Raw genomic sequence first — 13,900 nt, 5'->3', positions numbered from 1 at the left:
TGCGCTTACTGTCAAAAGAGGATAGTCCACGCTCGACTGTGCATGAGACGAAGACGAAGGATACCCTATCCTTTAGGGCCCATCCATACCAAACACATCTTTTTTCTCTCTTTTTCCTATGTAAACGTGTGCTAGACACACTTCTCTAAAGCCCAAAGTATACTTCGGTCAGACACCAAGGCTAGGTCATCAGCAGAGTGCTCGAACACTGAACGCGCGCGGCCCGATTTTTCAAACCGCGTGTACTCTGAACGCACAGTCTGTGCAAGCGCATGGAATTATTTGCACTAATTAGTGGGTCCACAAGGTGGCAACACTCACAGTTGAGCTGTTGCTGTCACGAAGAAGCGCTAGAAGATGTATTTGCTGCTAAACAACAGGAAACAACAGCAGTGTATGAGCACGTGTGTGAGGAGGTCAGGAGATACCCGCATTTATATAGCTCAAGACTTAAGTAATATAAAGACATACAGTATTTATGGGTCTTAACTCTTAAAGAGAAATAGTCCAGTCTCTCATTGCAGTCATAGCGCACATGCGCTAACCACCTGTGTATGAGCACAGTCAAACAAAGTGTACTTAAAAGGCTAGCCTTCGACTGTATGCAGACGCTTAGCGTTCGCACCAAAACCGAAGTATACTTTGGACTTAAACGTTGCGCCGCGTCTTGCATTTTTTCAGCATCTGGAGCAATTATAATTTTGATTTTTTAACATTTTTCTCTAAAATGAAGGAAAATTATATTGCTGTTTTGTCTAGGTATCTAAAACTGAACTTTGTTTTTATGATTTGAACTTTAACATAGTTTTCATGTAACTTATAAACAACACACGAACTAATTCTTAAACAGAAATGTTTATCTTGTTAAAACAAATGTTTTAAGTTGTCTTTATCTGTTTCCATTAAAACATCCAGACAGAGTCTGACCGCACCTACTCCTGCCTTTCCCTGCCTGGAAAAGGGATTGAAGCTGATGATCTCCATGATCGATGCATCTTTGTGGAAAAATTCGCCCAGGAAGAAATAATGACGTAGTTCCTTTGACTTCTTAAAGAGACATGGCTATTTTCAAAGGCCAGAAGCTGTTGATATAAAACATTTATCTCTGAATATATACCTTTTAAGTGTGCATGTAATGAACTCCAACATGATCTCAAATCTATTTCAACCATGGAGTTTGCTTTCTAGTGGAAAGTGCCTGATGGAAATGCATTTCCCTGAAATATCGTGGAATCTGAGCTGTCAGTAAAACCTCGCGATATCTGGATGTGTCAGTCAAACCTCGCGATATCTAGATGTGTCAGCTAAACCTCGCGATATCTGGATGTGTCAGCCAAACCTCGCGATATCTGTATGTATCAGTCAAACCTCGCGATATCTGTATGTATCAGTCAAACCTCGCGATATCTGGATGCACTTGGCGGCTGTGGGCCCGTCCCTTCTGTGTAGTAGAGTTGCTTCTGACATTTGAATGAAAAACAGCTTAACAAAAGCGCGAAAATATGGCTTCAGCTCTGGAGCAGTTCGTGAACAATGTGCGGCAACTCTCCGCTCAAGGTACCAACATTTACACGGACACTGTGGATGAAACGCATGCTGAAGTGTACATGGGCTAACTAGCAAAATGCTAAAACCCGATAGGAGGAGCAGTTAGCGTGATAGCATGCTAGTTGTTTATATTTCAGTGAGTAACACATGGTATTTGTTTATGTTGTTCGGTAAATGCATCTGGAAATCAGAACGAGCCCTTGTGAATTTTTAAATGCTATATAATATGTAGACATCATAGTCGTTGCTTGAACGGTTACGCTCTTTTTGGAGAAAAAAAACTGGACGTGCCATGTTAGCGAAGTCATTAGTAATAAACCAGGTTGGATAGATTTGGGCAGAAGTGGCTGTAAAGATGCTGTGATCAGCTGAGATCTAACCTGACACATGATTTCTACAGTGTTAAGCGTTTGATCAGCCTTATTAACCTAACGGCTTGGCATAGATGGATAAGTGTCAGGTCATTATCATCTTAAAACAACACATTTCAACGTCAGTATAATGGTCCTTTTTTATGTTTACATTTTGCCTATTGTTTCATTCAGTTGTGTCCCTCTCTGTCTTGGGTTCTCAGGTCAGATGACTCAACTATGTGAACTGATCAATAAAAGTGGGGAGCTTCTGGCCAAGAACCTCTCCCATCTGGACACTGTTCTTGGAGCTTTGGACATTCAAGAGCACTCACTTGGTGTTTTAGCTGTTCTGTAAGTCATTGATATCTGTTGAATGTGATTAAATGTTGAATAACTTATTTTTGTTTTAGTTGATACCAGATTTCTGTATAAGAAGTCTCAAAATCTGATGTTAACAAATCAGGACGTGAGAGTGGTCACCTCATGAAGCATATTTGTTCCAAACTGAAAAGGTTGTTGTATTGCATTACAGGTTTGTGAAGTTTTCCATGCCAAGCATCCCTGATTTTGAGACCTTGTTTTCCCAAGTCCAGCTCTTCATCAGCACCTGCAACGGAGAACATATCCGATATGCCACAGACACATGTACACACAGCATTACAGCAGCACTGTTAAATATATGCTTTATTTTTTTCTGTTTTGATGGTTCTTTATGTTTTTATTACTATTCTTCTGTACAGTTGCTGGTCTATGCCACCAGTTGACAAATGCCCTTGTAGAAAGAAAACAGGTAAGTGTGCCACTGTTGCATGTGGAAGTTAAGTTATTGTTCTGTTTTTATTGAATGGCAAATATGACATTAAAGTTCTCTTGTTGTCCGCAGCCCTTGCGTGGAATAAGTATAATCAAACAGGCCATAGACAAAATGCAGATGAACACAAACCAGCTTACCTCAGTTCATGCAGACCTGTGTCAGGTGAGTCAGCAATCAGAATAGCTGGATAACATTTTTTGACACATTTATTCTGGTTATTTAAATGGTATAGAAAATTCAGCTCTGGCACCGGGGCCCCCAAGACTTTGATAAAGCAAGATTGCTGTAATTACAGATTTATTGAATTATTATAAATTGTGAAGTTGTTACAGATACAGAACAAATATGTAATTGAGGAGCTATTGTGAAGCTAGCTTTGTGACAAAAAGCAACTATAAACTATGATACAAGACCATAATATTGCTATACGGAGGTTTTGATTTTTCAAATAATCAGTAATTTGTTGTAGTAAATAGTCTGTTATTGTAATAATAAAAAGTTTTGTATTCATTGTATTCATTGTATTCAAATAAAATTTGGGTCATTGTCAAAGGTGGAGTCTCGCTTTCCACCAAGCAAAGACCAAAATAAGCAAACAAACGGCAGCTTCAGTCTCCACCTTGTTCATTTCAAGGGCTAGCTAGTCTCCAGAGTCTGATACCTCAACTTAAGCTTCCCTCTTTTTTACAGTCAGTTGTTGATTAGAAACAACAATAATAGAAACATTTAATTCTAATCACACATGGATGCGCTAAAAAAATTACGTACATCTATTCTCGTTTTATGTGCTCACTGGCTGAAGCCGCTAGTCTTAAAGAGACAGTACCAATTAAGCATGTGTTCTACATATCAACGTAAATACTTATAAATAGTACAAATTACACAAGTAAACAATAAAAATGTAATAAACATATATATGCAATTTTGAGACATTAATTGATGGAATAGACAGAATTTTTCAGAAGCTAAAATGTAAAATTTGATGAAAAACTAATATAATTTACAAAATTAATATTTTCGAATTGCACCTAGAAGTGTTGCCTAGAAAGTTCCATTGTAATTAAGAGTGTTAGCTTAGAGAGAATTTATTTTTTATGTAAGCAAAATGGACATTGCAATAGAAACGTACCCATATGAATCGAAAACGAGTCGAATGGAATTGAGATCGGAATCGAATCGAGAGCTTGTGAATCAAATCTGGAAATCTGTGTCAATACCCAGCCCTAGACGGAATGCAGATCGATTTCGGTCTAGTGGCTTGAGGTCCGAGGCTATTGGCCCTGACTGACCAGTTGATAGCCCTGGCTCGCACTGGCCCGATAGTGGGAACACAGCTATCGACAGATGTGGCAGTACTGCAGAATAAGCTAAACCTTGTTTCTGACAAAGACGTTTAAATGTCTTTTTTCTTTTTTTTATTTTAAATGATGTTTAAAATTGAAATGAAATCACTACGTTTCATCTAAACTCAGTCTGTGTTTTGGTAAATTCAACTTTTGTTTGGCAACAATAGCAGATGACTGCAGCCAGACGTTAACTAGTCAAATACTACAAACCGTCTACACCAGAGCTTTCATTTCTGCAGTTACTTATTCAGACAGACCTGATTATTGTGTAACTAACAATTATTGTGTGATATAATTCTGTATTTACAGTTATGCCTCTTAGCTAAGTGCTTCAAACCTGCAGTTCCATTCCTAGAGTTGGACATGATGGATATTTGTAAGGAGAATGGAGCGTACGACGCAAAGCACTTTCTATGTTATTACTACTACGGCGGCATGATCTACACAGGTCTCAAGAACTTTGAGCGAGCACTGTATTTTTTTGAACAGGTATTTAACTTTTTCATACAGTTTTGCAGTTTCGTTCTGCTGGTCAGAAATCTTCATATCACAAATTTTTAGTAAATAAGCACTCTAAATAACTTACTCTGTTTTACTCTATTAGCATTAAAGGTATAGTTCTGTCATCATTTACTCACCCTCATGTTGTTCCAAACTCGTATTAATTTATTTCTTCCAAAAGTGGAAGATAGGCAAAGTGACAGCCTCAGACGCCATTCACTTTCATTGTATGGAAAAAGGATGCAATGAAGCAGTGAGTGGTGACTGAGGTTGTCATTCTGCCTAACACCTCTCTTCGTTTTCCATGGGAAACGAAGGTCATATGGGTTTGGAACAACATGAGGGTGAGTAAATGATGAGAAAATTTTCAATTTTGGGTGAACTATCCCTTTAAAGCTGTAGTATGGAGTATGCAGAGACAACTATAAGTAAGCCATTCATAAATACATTTTCTCCAAAATTGTAAACTCTGTGGTGCTTTAAATATTCATATGTTTGTTTTAAGCGGCCTGCTTAGATCCCACCCAACAACGTTACTCAACTAATGCCGTGAGTTGGGGGCGGGACTATGTGACTGTTTAAACAACAGCAATTGAGTGGTGTATTTAGAAAGCTGTTTTGAAAACATTGTTTATTTTTGCAATTCCATTTGGTGGCGCTAGTTGCGCAGAAATGACATACTTCAGCTTTAAAGAAAGTCGCACTCCCTCTCTTCAGGCAATAACCACTCCAGCGATGGCTGTCAGTCACATCATGTTAGAAGCATACAAGAAGTACATTCTGGTGTCCCTTATCCTTCACGGCAAAGTACAGCAACTACCCAAATACACTTCACAGATCGTGGGAAGATTCATCAAGGTGAGCTTTTCTGCCACAACATGGTAATGTAGCATTAATGCGCTTTGTCCTATACTGGGATTCAGTTCAGAAAAGCACTTTAAAGGGCCCCATAAGCTAATAATCTTTTCTGTATGTGTGTGTATGTTCTAAAGCCCCTCAGTAATGCTTACCATGAGCTGGCTCAGGTGTATGCCTCCAACAATCCTGCAGAGCTCCGTGGTGTGGTCAACAAATATAGCGAGACGTTTACACGGGACAACAACACCGGTCTAGTCAAACAGTGTCTGTCCTCGCTCTACAAGAAAAACATTCAGAGGCTAACCAAGGTCTGCCTTTTATACTAATGTTATACTGATTAACCATGCATTGTTCTTTTTTTCCATTGGAGGGCATAATTGTTTGCATAATCATTTTCACAACTAGAGAATAGTAGAGCACAACAGTCGGCTTCTAGAAGTAAAAATCCCATTCATTTTCTCCACAGACCAATTGATTTTTAGTAATGGCTTAAAAACCTTTTAAGGACAGCTCAACTGTGAGCTCCAAAGTTGTTAACATATGGTATATCCTTCTGTTGAAGCCATCAGTCCACATTATTTCATACCATCATCATGAAGAAAAAAACATCCACCAATCAGAGAATCATTGCAAACAAATCGCAGCAAGAGAGCTCTGCAGCGACCGCCCACTTATAATCGAGTCTCCCAACACTACTTTCTCAAAGTTTGTAATGTTGTGATTCACCTCAGATCTAGTTGGTTTGATTTATGGCTTTGGATTCTTTTATGAAATCCCTATGGAAAAAATTGAATGGAAACAAGATGGCTGAAAAAGTGGGTGAGAGAGTGATACTGTGCTGATACCTTAAAATGTATTCCAAAAGGAATTAATAATATCTTTGTTCTTGTGATTGACAGACATTCTTGACGTTATCTTTACAAGACATGGCAAGTCGAGTTCAGCTTTCCGGCGCTCAAGAAGCTGAGAAATATGTCTTACATATGGTAGGAAGCCAGCCTCATAATTATACATAGCTCTTCTAATCAGATTAGTTTATTTTACATCAGTTTCAAGCAGCTGTCCCTTTGAGAATCGCTGAACTTTCACTGAATACTTTTGCGGTGACTAATGTTTTTCCTCGTCTGAAATAATCTATGTGTTTTCCATGTGCTGTTTCGTATTACATATCACATAATTTACTTAGGGTTTCTGTTCATATTTGAGGTTTGTTGGTGCTCAAAGCTTTTCTCTTAATACTCACAGATTGAGGATGGAGAGATTTATGCAAGCATCAACCAGAAAGACGGCATGGTCTGTTTCCATGACAACCCTGAGAAATACAACAACCCTGCAATGCTCCACAAAATTGACCAAGAGGTTTGTAATTATACTATAATGTTTCCCTAAATTCACTGTTAATGTGAAACAAGGCCTGAAGCTTAATATTAGATAATATAATTACCTCATATTTTCTTTTCTTTGCCATCATTTCCTATTCTGTTTTGCAATTTCTCTGAAGTTTATATGGGAACACTTTGTAAAAACATTAATTTCTAACTAGATCTTTGTAATTAATTTAAAAAGTTTAAAGCATTTCTTAATCGCGATGTACGCATTTATTGTAATGCAGCATAAACCAGCATAAACACTTGTTGGAAGGGCAGAACCTTTGTAATGTGTCTGCCTGGAGTCATTACACGGATGAACACACCACAGACACACACAGGGTGTTTTCAAAACTGCATTTTTCGCCCTTGAAGGGCACTTAGGGAAGGAGACGCCACTCGAAAGGTTGTTCCAAACAAAAGAAAGAAAGTAAATTTTTTCACAAAGGGCCCTCTCACAAGACTTAGTGAAGGGTACATTCAAACTGTAATGCCACGCTCTCTTCAGAGTGCGCAAATCAAGAGCTCTGTCCTTCATAGTGAGTAGAGCCTAGATAGAGGTTAGATAGAGGTCAGATAAGTTGGGGGTGGGAATACCAATGAGTTTGCTAGCTAAATTAGTTGTCTTTAAGAGTTTGTTCTTATTGGTGACAGTAAGCATATGGAAAAAACAGATGGCACCATACAGGAGAACTGGCTCAATGCTATGGTACAGGAGAAGAAGAAGATGCGGTTAGACAGATAGGTGCTTTAGTATAGAGATGATCACCCACACAACAGCGCTTCTGTGTCGGTGATAAAATGATGGAGAAAGGACCTCTTAACGCTATTTGATGTAGAAAACAAGCCCAGATGGTACTTGTGATGGGCTGAAAAATACTTGATTTCTATGTAAGGCACATTTTATTTTCCACAGAAGCATGTCAAGTCTTAACTTTCGTCAAAATTTAGCCCTTTGTCTGCAAGCGCTTTTCATATGGAGTTCAGTGGCGCATGATTCATGATGTAGCAAAGCAGATAGCCACAGTCCGCCAGCTGATTAATATTGTGGAGGATGAAAGTTTAAGAGATTTAATCCCCATTGCAATGAATATGCAACCTATGTGGAGACTAGTTCTTTATATTAGTCAAACTCCCAATTAAACTTTGAGAAACGTTTAATGTTACTTCAATTGGTGCTATTTTAGTGCATTTCTACCTTTATACGGTGGAAGGCATTGTTTGGAAAATATTAAGAAAGCATTATATTGCTACATATTGTGTTGTTTTCTTTCATAAGATGGAAATAAATGCATTTTGACAGGAAATGAAGTATACATAATGTCAGATTTCAGCACTTTCAAAATCTGCGATAAAATAAAATAAAAAATGATGCGATTAATCACGATTACGAATTTTAAAATGACTGACAGCACTGATCTAAAATAAACAAACATTTATTAAGCTTAACATTTATTATAGCTTAACAGATCAATGGTGCATGTACGGTACATTTAAATAGTCTAAATGTCATAAAAGCTTCATTTGCTGTTCATTTAGCATTTTTCCAAAAAAAAATGTAATGCAGTTTTTTTTTTATTTTTATTTTTTATTATTATTACAAATTATATTGTCAGCATTTCAGTTTGAGTGAAAAGTTGGATTGAAAAATTAGTATCAGAATTTTGGGGTATTTTAGTTAGGGTTAGTCCTCCTTTTGCTTAAATGGCAGCATGATCCATGTTATCCCAGCATGGTTTGAAAATGTTCCAAAGATCATCTTGCATGCGTCAGTGGAAGCAAGGAAATCTGACATCATACAAATGAGTTCACAAAGTCAGTGTCACAAATTTGCTTATGTGATTAGTGACCTAGAAATGGTGCAGAATCTTGAATATTTCTTATTTGTATTTTCGTCATAATGTTAATATAATTAACATTATAATTTAACATAAACAAAAAAACAATTATGATGTTATTTTTAAATCCTAAGACCAATATTATTTCCAATTCGATATTTGAATCACAGATTTTTAATGTGGACTTTTGAAGAGCACTTTATATTCACATGCACTGTTGATCTGTTCTGCATTTATATAATTTTTGTTAATCATCTATTAATGAAAGTTAACATGTAGTGTTAGCGTTACCAGATGTTTAAACATAAAATGCCCTGCCTTTTTTTTTTTTTTTTTCTGAGTGTACTCGCTCTGGTTTTAGGTTATTACGAAGGCGTTTTAGTTTTGTTCACTGATGGCTCACAGTAGTCTGCCTTTAACCCCTATGCAGATGCTGAAATGTATAGAGTTGGATGAGAAACTAAAGTCCATGGATCAAGAAATCACTGTAAACCCCCAGTTTGTGCAAAAGGTACCCAGTTACAGTTTTTTGACAAGCTTATACACAGATTTAAATAAAGATGTGTGGAAATTTCTTGATATTCCAAATTGGTAATCATACGAAGACATTTTTAACCAGAACTTAATTCCAGCATTCCGTTCTGTCTGTTCTGCCTTTTAGAGTATGGGAACGCAAGAGGATGATGTCGGCAGCAAGACGTCAAGCTACTCTTGAGGCTATCGGGCAGATCACTGCTTTGCCCTGCCCACCCCTCGTCCCAAAGCTGGAAAACCTTCATGAGAGCAAAATCAGTTTTATTGAGTATGGACTATATTGGAGGAAAACATAAATGTGTGGAATTTTTTTTGTTCTGTCACAGTGCACCCTAAACAAGAACTCATTTTTGTCAGTGTTTTATTTATCAATGCTTGGTTGAAATGCCACTGCATCATTTATGATCATACAAATAAAGATACTGGACTACTTTGTTCAAAAGAGTTGTCAGAATTGCATTTGTATACTTATCTCCATTGCAACAACACAGAATGACAAATAATTATTTTTTAGAACTATTTACAACCAGTTAAAGAATAGAGCCATATCTACAGTTGAAGGCAGAAGTTTACATACACCTTAGCCAAATACATTTAAACTCAGTTTTTCACAATTCCTGACATTTAATCATAGAAAACATTCCCTGTCTTAGGTCGGTTAGGATCACAACTTTATTTTAAGAATGTGAAATGTCAGAATAATAGTAGAGAGAATGATTTATTTCAGCTTTTATTTTGTTCATCACATTTCCAGTGGTTAAGAAGTTTACATACACTTTGTTAGTATTTGGTAGCATTGCCTTTAAATTGTTTAACCTGGGTCAAGCATTTTAGGTAGCTATCCACAAGCTTCTCACAGTAAGTTGCTGGAATTCTGGCCCATTCCTCCAGACAACTGGTGTAACTGAGTCAGGTTTGAAGGCCTTGCTCGCACACGCTGTTTCAGTTCTGCCCACAAATTTTCTGTCAGATTGAGGTCAGGGCTTTGTGATGGCCACTCCAATACCTTGACTTTGTTGTCCTTAATCCATTTTGACACAACTTTGGAGGTATGCTTGGGGTCATTGTCCATTTGGAAGACCCATTTGTGATGAGCTTTAACTTCCTGGCTGATGTCTTGAGATGTTGCTTCAATATATCCACATAATTTTCCTTCCTCATGATGCCATCTATTTTGTGAAGTGCACTAGTCCCTCCTGCAGCAAAGCACCCTCACAGCATGATGCTGCCACCCCCATGCTTCACGGTTGGGATGGTGTTCTTTGGCTTGCAAGCCTCACCCTTCTTCCTTCAAACATAATGATGGTCATTATAGCCAAACAGTTAAATTTTTGTTTCATCAGACCAGAGGACATTTCTCCAAAAAGTAAGATCTTTGTCCACATCTGCACTTGCAAACTGTATTCTGGCTTTTGTATGGTGGTTTTGGAGCAGTGGCTTCTTCGTTGCTGAGCAGCCTTTCAGATTATGTCGATATAGGACTCATTTTACTGTGGATATAGATACTTGTCTACCTGTTTCCTCCAGCATCTTCACAAGTTCCTTTGCTATTGTTCTGGGATTGATTTGCACTTTTCACACCAAATTACTTTCATCTCTAGGGGACAGAATGCATCTCCTTCCTGAGTGGTATGATGGATGCGTGGTCCCATGGTGTTTATACTTGCGTACTTTTGTTTGTACAGATGAACGTGGTATCTTCAGGCGTTTGGAAATTGCTCCCAAGGATGAACCAGACTTGTGGAGGTCCACAATGTTTTTTCTGAGGTCTTGGCTGATTTCTTTTGATTTTCCCATGATGTCAAGCAAAGAGTTTGAAGGTAGGCCTTAAAATACATCCACAGGTACACCTTCAATTGACTCCAATTAGCCTATCAGGAATTTCCTAAAGGCTTGACATCATTTTCTGGAATTTTCCAAGCTGCATAAAGGCACAGTTAACTTGGTGTATGTAAACTTCTGACCCACTGGAATTGTGATATAGTCAATTAAAAGTGAAACAATCTGTCTGTAAACAATTGTTGGAAAATTACTTGTGTCATGCACAAATTAGATGTCCTAAACAATTTGCCAAAACTATAGTTTGCTTATATTAAATCTGTGGAGTGGTTAAAAAAAATGACTTCAGCCTAAGTGTACAGTGCATCCGGAAAGTATTCACAGCGCTTCACTTTTTCCACATTTTGTTATGTTACAGCCTTATTCCAAAATTGATTAAATTCAGTATTTCCTCAATTCTACAAACAATACCCCATAATGACAACGTGAAAGTTTTTGAAATCTTTGCAAATGTATTAAAAATAAAACGAAAGAAAAACACCACACATGTACATAAGTATTCACAGCCTTTGCTCAATACGTTGTTGAAGCACCTTTGGCACCAATTACAGCCTCAAGTCTTTTTGAGTATGATGCTACAAGCTTGGCACACCTATTTTTGGGCAGTTTCTCCCATTCTTCTTTGCAGGACCTCTCAAGCTCCATCAGGTTGGATGGGGAGCGTCGGTGCACAGCCATATTCAGATCTCTCCAGAGATGTTCAATCGGGTTCAAGTCTGGGCTCTGGCTGGGCCACTCAAGGACATTCACAGAGTTGTCCCTTAGTCACTCCTTTGTTATCTTGGCTGTGTGCTTAGGGTCTGAGGTCCAGAGCGCTCTGGAGCAGGTTTTCATCAAGGATGTCTCTGTACATTGCTGCATTCATCTTTCCCTCGATCCTGACTAGTCTCCCAGTTCCTGCCGCTGAAAAACATCCCCACAGCATGATGCTGCCATCACCCTGCTTCACTGTAGGGATGGTATTGGGCAGGTGATGAGCGGTGCCTGGTTTCCTCCAGACATGACGCTGCCATTCAGGCCAAAGAGTTCAATCTTTGTTTCTCATGGTCTGAGAGTCCTTCAGGTGCCTTTTGGCAAACTCCAGGCAGGCTGTCATGTGCCTTTTACTGAGGAGTGGCTTCCGTCTGGCCACTCTACCATACAGGCCTGATTGGTGGAGTGCTGCAGAGATGGTTGCTCTTCTGGAAGGTTCTCCTCTCTCCACAGAGAAATGCTGGAGCTCTGTCAGAGTGACCATCAGGTTCTTGGTCACCTCCCTGACTTAGGCCCTTCTCTCCCGATCGCTCAGTTTGGCCAGGCGGCCAGCTCTAGGAAGAGTCCTGGTGGTTCCAAACTTCTTCCATTTACGGATGATGGAGGCCACTGTGCTCATTGGGAACTTCAATGCTGCAGAAATTTTTCTGTACCCTTCCCCAGATCTGTGCCTCGATACAATCCTGTCTCGGAGGTCTACAGACAATTCCTTGGACTTCATGGCTTGGTTTGTGCTCTGACATGCACTGTTAACTGTGGGACCTTATATAGACAGGTGTGTGCCTTTCCAAATCATGTCCAATCAACTGAATTTACCACAGCTGGACTCCAATCAAGCTGTAGGAAACAGGATGCACCTGAGCTCAATTTTGAGTGTCATGGCAAAGGCTGTGAATACTTATGACATGTGATTTTTTTTTATTTTTTTTTTTTATTTTTAATACATTTGCAAAGATTTCAAACAAACTTCTTTCACATTATCATTATGGGGTATTGTTTGTAGAATTTTGAGGAAAATAATGAATTTAATCCATTTTGGAATAAGGCTGTAACATAACAAAATGTGGAAAAAGTGAAGCGCTGTGAATACTTTCCGGATGAACTGTATGTAAACTTCTGACTTCAAATGTATCTGACCAATATGATATACCAATTCCACAGAATAATCTTAACATCAACAGAGGGAGTCATAATTTTTGGTGCTGTAAAATACAAAATCCTGCTTTGTTTTTCCTCCCCAAAATATTTTTTCAGGCTTGCTTTTTACATTTAGTGGATTTTTATATTTGTATGATCTTTTGACAGCTCACAGAGTGACAGCTTCTCTAATTGTATGTTCTTTCACCCAAAAACCACATCAACCTAACTGAATGATCCACTGTTTGATGTAATGTTTATCACCCTGAAGATGAATGTGTGAATTGCTGTTCCTTCAGTCAACTCTACGGCAGAGGAGTGATTCATAAGATGTCAGGTACTGTAGGCCTGTGGCAAAGCAGTTGTGCTGTTGTTTCAGTCCTCTAGAGGTCTCCCATGTTGTGGGGTATACCATAAATAGATTAGTCTTGGAAGCCAACGCTGCTATTTTAAAGTGAATCTCACAAATACATGTTGGGGTTATGTTTCTCACATATACATGTTTGGTATAATTGCCATTAAAATAATTTTTCAATGCAAAAAAAACAAAAAAAAAAAAAAAACAAATAAAAACAAAACAGTAATAATCTTTTAGAAATTCAGGCAAATTATGTTTTATGTAATTGTAGATAAGGGTCAAATATGACCCAAACATGTTCTTGACTGGAATATCTTGTATTCCTGTGCTACTTGCCAATTATATATAATTCAATATTTCTTTGTTGAGCTTATAGAATTAAAAATTTTAAAATTGTATTATTTTTAAATATTATATATATATATATATTTTAATTTTGCTTGTTTAATTTAATCAAATCAGTCCTGACAAAATATTCTGTTTCAGCTTTCACTAATTAAACAAATTTGGTTGTTTTTCATAAATTGTTTAAAGGATTTCCAGTATTTATGTTGCACTCATTTTTAATAAGTAAAAATGTGTCATTTAATTTGATCAAATCAGTCCTGACAAAATATTCTGCTTCAGTTTTCACCAATTAAACAAATATAGATT

At 37.8% G+C, this 13,900-nt stretch overlaps 1 protein-coding gene across 2 annotated transcripts; it reads left to right on the top strand.

Moving 5' to 3' along the window:
• Positions 1–1,353: 1,353 nt before the first annotated feature.
• Positions 1,354–9,601, top strand: LOC127423170 (COP9 signalosome complex subunit 3-like). 2 transcript variants are annotated; one of them, XM_051667293.1, is made up of 12 exons: positions 1,354–1,557; positions 2,123–2,252; positions 2,434–2,546; positions 2,642–2,691; positions 2,785–2,877; positions 4,371–4,550; positions 5,280–5,420; positions 5,555–5,728; positions 6,320–6,406; positions 6,666–6,779; positions 9,056–9,136; positions 9,287–9,601. In XM_051667293.1, the coding sequence occupies exons 1-12, from the start codon at positions 1,503–1,505 to the stop codon at positions 9,338–9,340; spliced, it is 1,272 nt and encodes a 423-aa protein (XP_051523253.1). In that variant the 5' UTR covers positions 1,354–1,502; the 3' UTR covers positions 9,341–9,601. The 2 variants fall into 2 exon arrangements, with proteins under 2 accessions (XP_051523253.1, XP_051523254.1); XM_051667294.1 differs by lacking the exon at positions 1,354–1,557 and adding an exon at positions 1,578–1,684.
• Positions 9,602–13,900: the final 4,299 nt, after the last annotated feature.

Source organism: Myxocyprinus asiaticus, chromosome 32 (genome assembly GCF_019703515.2).
Source record: "Myxocyprinus asiaticus isolate MX2 ecotype Aquarium Trade chromosome 32, UBuf_Myxa_2, whole genome shotgun sequence".
In the NCBI taxonomy this organism is placed as follows: Eukaryota; Metazoa; Chordata; class Actinopteri; order Cypriniformes; family Catostomidae; genus Myxocyprinus; species Myxocyprinus asiaticus.
This window is presented reverse-complemented; position numbering and strand designations above follow the sequence as displayed.